This window comes from Melampsora larici-populina (genome assembly GCF_000204055.1).
Source record: "Melampsora larici-populina 98AG31 unplaced genomic scaffold MELLAscaffold_41, whole genome shotgun sequence".
Taxonomy (NCBI): Eukaryota; Fungi; Basidiomycota; class Pucciniomycetes; order Pucciniales; family Melampsoraceae; genus Melampsora; species Melampsora laricis-populina.
Window position 1 is genome coordinate 315,411 of NW_006768805.1, and position 5,480 is coordinate 320,890.

A 5,480-nucleotide genomic window follows, 5' to 3' on the forward strand; every position below is an offset into this window, starting at 1 on the left:
TCCACTTCATAATATTAGTAAGGTGCTATCTAGTCATTTAAACACTCTACATATGTTCAAACAGTTCTGCATGAATAGCTCTGTAGGATCTTTTTTAGACCAGCTACAGATGTGATGTCTCAATGAAAAATGTAGAGGAAAGGCTCACCTCTTAATGCACTTCAAATCGAGTGATTTGATTCAGAACTGCAAAAGTTATTGATGTTTGAAGATTCCAAAATCCTGTCTTCAAAGTCAAGGGCCAAATTTCAGGTATTGTTACACGTGAATTTTTGATGATTTTCAGTGTTTATTGTTGGTACATTAACCAGTATCTGTGTGTAAAATACAAAAAAATACTCGTCATGACGCCCCAACATCTAGGAACAAGGTGCATATTTTTTCAGATTTTTAGCTCTCTTCCTGTTGCCTCAGGACTTTTCTATGTCAGTAGTTTTCTTTACCGCCCGGTAAAGATGACATTTTGTGTAGTGTTTGAATACCCTAATTTGATTGAGCTTAGTGTCTCTTTTGAACTTAATTTCTTTTACTTATGCCAAACTTGCACGCAGGCAAGGGTTGGGAACAAGAGTTCGGCTGGGCACGTCCTCACAAGCCTTTTATACCTTTTGTTTACCAAGGAATCCTGCCAGACCCATAATGAAAAATGTGTGTGATGGTCTTGCACACAATGTGAACTTTTCTCCTCAAAAGTTACACATTGCTCCCTTAGTTAGACTCGTAGGCACGAATGATTACGTAGACTTCCCGCATGTACTCGTCCCTTTTTTTCCTATCCTTTTCTCTCACTGCTGATCGCTCTCATGGGGGAAAATACAAATCGAGCCCCAGCGCAATTTCGTAGCCGACGTGTTCTTTGCCTAACACCGTCGCAAGCCCATTCCCGGTGATTCATAAAACCACAAAGATTCCACCCGTATGTGTTGAACACGAACTAGCGCAGCGTTCTCAAATCTCGGTTGATCAGAGGTTTGCATCGTGGTCAAATACCTGAGATTATTCACTCGATACCAATTGAGGTGTAAACTGATATTCTACCACAATTTTACAGGTATTCACAGCGTTTTTTCGAATCCCCCACCATAACCTTTCCCCAACGAAAAGGAGGTTCGTGATGGTGGCAGTACCTGGCGATAGATGACTGATGGTCATTCAGAGTGAACATCCTAAGTAGTAAGCCATGTTGACCTCCTTAACTGCTGTGTAACAAGGAGGATCCCACAGCCTCCATAGTCTACATATCTATATCTTTCGATACCATCCTTCCAATTCGAACACGCTCCTTATAATCTTTTTCTGAGTAAAAATGAAACTCTTCACTATTTTCACTTTGATGACCTTATCGTTCATCCAAGTTTCTATTGCCTTGGAAAGTAAACCAATTCTTTCGCGTGACCTCAAACGTGAACGATTAAGAAGACACAACGAGCTTCAAACTCGTCAAATCAGTCGATATGCTGATCATCCTGATTGGTAAATCGTCCAAGCGTTCGGTTTTTGAACCCCAACCTAAAGAAGAAAATTTGATGGTTTTATAATTCTCCAGGTTCTATCTCAACCAACAAGAATGGTATGAACTTGATGCAACTCAACAAGATCATATGCGGTAAGAGATTCAACCTACCAATCTTTTCTCCTTCCATTCTCTTAATCTAATCGATGATTTTGATTGTTTTCTATTACATTCAGTTTCCATGCTTATTTAGCTATGTCAGTATATGGTGATTACATGAATACTTGCCCAAAGACATTTCTCAAAGGTTTCACTGTATTGCAAACTTTCGAGGGAGGTTATATTGCTCAAATTCCCGAGATGGTTAGATTTCTTTTACTTATACTTGAGTAATTGATTGATTTGTTGATCTTTGTTTGATTGTGTTCTTTTCAATTTGATTTGTTTGGTGGCTTTAGGTGAAGATTGTGATTGTCTTCAAAGGTACTGGGTAAGTGCATTTTGTGTTTTGCAATGGTATTGAAAACACAATTGTCCTGAATTTCTTCACTAATTCTGTTTTTTATATCGCGATGTTGCTTGATTGATTATCAGGGGATACGATATGTAAGTCGCAGGTCGAATCCCTTGAGATTGACTCTTGACTGATTCTAGTTTGAATTGACCGCATACAAACGAAAGTGATTGGACTCCCACAACGCGTTAGTCCTTACCCAAGTTTAATTCTTCTTGGACTTCATCATCGTATTGAAAAAACAAAATTTTATCATCTTTTTAAAGTCGAAGATTTAGTATCAAATTGTACTGATTGTCAAGTTGCAACAGCTATAAAACAACAGTATCTTCACGTCAAATCTATGACAAATGATTTTACAGTAGCTAAACAAGCTGTTGCTCGGACAGTCAGTTCGACCTATCATCTTGCATATCAGCTAAAACGTTGAAGTATTAATGAGTCTATTGGATGATTAGGGATTACACTTTTCCGTCACTGGTCATGGAACCGGAGGTTCAATTGCTGCACTTGCTGCTATGGATTTAGGAGCCCGCGATCTTGTGTAAGAACTTGGTCAGAATGAACTTCGACAACAACAATCAGAATAAAGTATTGATATATTTGAAACATGCTTTATTTTGAATTTATATGATTTTCGTATTTAGACATTACTCTCATAACTTTGGTATGCCCAGGACGTTCAATATGGCCGCTGTTGTTAGATATGACAATCTGTTTCAAGTCTTGTCTGGTCAAAGTGTTGTAGCCCGCAATGATTTCTCAGTTCATGTGAGTCCCGAGATACGCAGTAGCACCGAATGGTGATTGTTTAGATCATGGCTGAGGTTTTGATTTGACTTGTTTTTTTCTAGATTGTACCTCTTGGTCCTTTGGTTCACGTTGGATCAAAAGCTCACCTCACTGGTAACAAAACTCAATGGTTGAAGAATTGCTTTGGAGACAACGTTCGTGAACCTAATAATTTCTTCATCTTTGAATTATCGTCTCATCTCATGTTGAGTTCATCTAATTATCTGTTGTTTCGATTATATAGGAGGATCCAAAATGTTTAGGAGACCGAAGCAGTCAATCAGACCACAAATATTATTTTACTCACTTAGGACAATGCGGTAGTTCTGAGAAGGTAATTCATTTCATTCGCGTTCCTTGATTCTTTACAACAGAACGTACAGAGAACAACGTTTAACTGATGATCGATCATAGGGGTTCTAATTCTGAGGAACTCGAAAATCTAGAGTATTGAGCGAGGACCCAAAGGTTATCTTTTTTTACCTTTTTACATTTCGGATTTGAATAATTATCTTTTTGTTCTTGGAATCTCTTTTTCGGATCTCATCATGAAATCAAGTTTAAATATCCCTTTTTACCACACAACAAATTTTCACATATTTCTGTGAAATATTGGATAAGTACTTTCGACATCTAAAGACTCAATATGTAGACTCAAGTGCATTTGACAATACGCGCAAAAGCTAGACTTTTGCAGGAGATTGGTTTGTCAAGTGGTGTCAGACTGAGTTTTTTGTGAATATAAAACGCAAGCCGATCCTGGAGGCCGAGGGATTCACTCGAGAATTGCAGCGCAAAGGACAATAGAGATAAAAGACGGTATTCAATGTCTGGCCTGGCCCTACTGCGCCAACATGTGACTGTGCTTAAAAAGATGCGAGGCCGTCTTCAGGATGATACCCGAACGCATTTGAGACGATCAGGCCTTATCTTCACTGAGCCCGATCCCCATAGGTTAACAAAACATCCCCCCTCATCCACCATCAAGTTTGTATGGGATTTCAATTGATCTTGAATGATATGCAAAAAGGATTCCTAAAACAAAAAACCATGAATGATTTCTAAATAAATACAACCTAATTACAACCTGATCCCCAGATAGCCATCCATCCCAAAAAGAAAGGAGAAAAACAATCCGGAAAGTTTAAGAAATGGTTTTTTTTACAAAAGATACATTGCTTTAAAATTAAATTTTGATTTGAATCAATCAAATGCTATAATGAAATAATGAAAGAGAAAGCAAATTGGGATCAAAAAGGGTATGGAGAGAATGAAAGTATGAAGGTATTAGATAAAGCCTAAAAGGTGAAAAATTGGCGATTGCAATTTGAGATGAAGTAGATTTGTAATAACAAGAACACAGAGAAGGAGAGGTGACTGGTAGCTTATGAGAGTGTCAATGATCGTAACTGGTAGCATATGAGAGTGTCAATGATCGTAACTGGTAGCATATGAGAGTGTCAATGATCGAGACTTGTCATCATCATTAGATGATACTAAAGACTTGAGAAAACAAGAATCGAATCAGCGTCTCTCCTTTGTAAAGTTGTAAGTCAAAGATCAATTATTTCTGGAACCAACATACTTGAATAAATAATTATATAAAGAAAAAAGTTTGCATGAATTTTTCATGGTAAATTTGTACTATCAAATGGACCACTCTGTCTTGACCATGCTTCTGTAGGATTTATTTTTGATATTCTTGTTAAGTATTTGTAAATTGGCCAAACTAATGAAACACCAGTTGGATTTGGAAAAAAGTCAACAAGAGAGTCAATAATCAACATCATCTTGAAAAAGGCGATTTCTTGAAAAAGCCATTTACCTGCAAAAACATATGTCATAGTACATGTTAAAAAAATCACAAAACCTAATTCAAATTTTCAAGATTGAAAGTTTTCGATTTTTCATCAACAAAGGTTAGAACAAGACTTTATAGAGTCAAGAAAGAAAGAAAAGAAAAAACCGTGAATTAAATTCTCACCTAAATTTAACCAGCCACGATAGGAGTAGATAGTAAAACTAAGATCAGTTTCAATGATATATCTAGATGTACCACGTCTCGGGTAAGGTCTTTCATTTGCATGAAGTGCATCAGGTGTTGCAGGTAAGAAATCATCACAAAAGAAGGATAAACCACTACAGCCTAAATTATCTCGATTTGTGCTTTGATCTGTGATGATGCTTAATGAATTGATTTTGTTGAGTTTGTTTGATTTGAAGTCTTGGATACTTTTTTCTGATTTTAATGATGAAAATGTTGAGGATGATGAAATTGTTGATGTTGTTGATTTAATCATTGATCGAAGTTTGTTTTGGTTTACAAAGGTTCTATGATTTTTTTATGGTCAAGTAATGAAGCTTAATCTCTTGAAGTGGTGTTCTCATTTAATCATTCGATCAGTTCTATCTTATAACGCCAAACGAAGTGATTTGATATCTTGAAATCGGTTTATGTTTTGAGGACTCGTCACAGTTGCGGTGATTGTTTTTAATTTGGATCACTTCTTTCAATCTCAAGATCTCTCGCATCAACTTCGTCTCTCAACTTCTTTTGCAACTTTGAATTCAAAATGTGTACTTTATTCGAATTCAAGTGAACTTCTAGATTCGGTGGCTTTTTCAAACAATTGATACTGATACACATTCGATTTCGATTCAAATTACTTTGCAATTCAATTTTGAATCAGCAAGTTCAACTAAACTCAACAAGTCAAAGCA

The 5,480-nt window shown here is 36.6% G+C and overlaps 1 protein-coding gene across 1 annotated transcript; it reads left to right on the forward strand.

Moving 5' to 3' along the window:
- Positions 1 to 1,333: 1,333 nt before the first annotated feature.
- Positions 1,334 to 3,323, forward strand: MELLADRAFT_91294 (uncharacterized protein; the record flags this gene model as incomplete). Its single annotated transcript, XM_007414103.1, has 13 exons — positions 1,334 to 1,473; positions 1,547 to 1,606; positions 1,690 to 1,816; positions 1,912 to 1,943; positions 2,048 to 2,059; positions 2,135 to 2,154; positions 2,234 to 2,355; positions 2,426 to 2,511; positions 2,615 to 2,738; positions 2,822 to 2,914; positions 3,004 to 3,093; positions 3,215 to 3,227; positions 3,319 to 3,323. 13 exons carry the CDS (start codon positions 1,334 to 1,336, stop codon positions 3,321 to 3,323), a joined length of 924 nt encoding a protein of 307 aa, XP_007414165.1.
- Between the last annotated feature and the right edge of the window lie 2,157 nt (positions 3,324 to 5,480).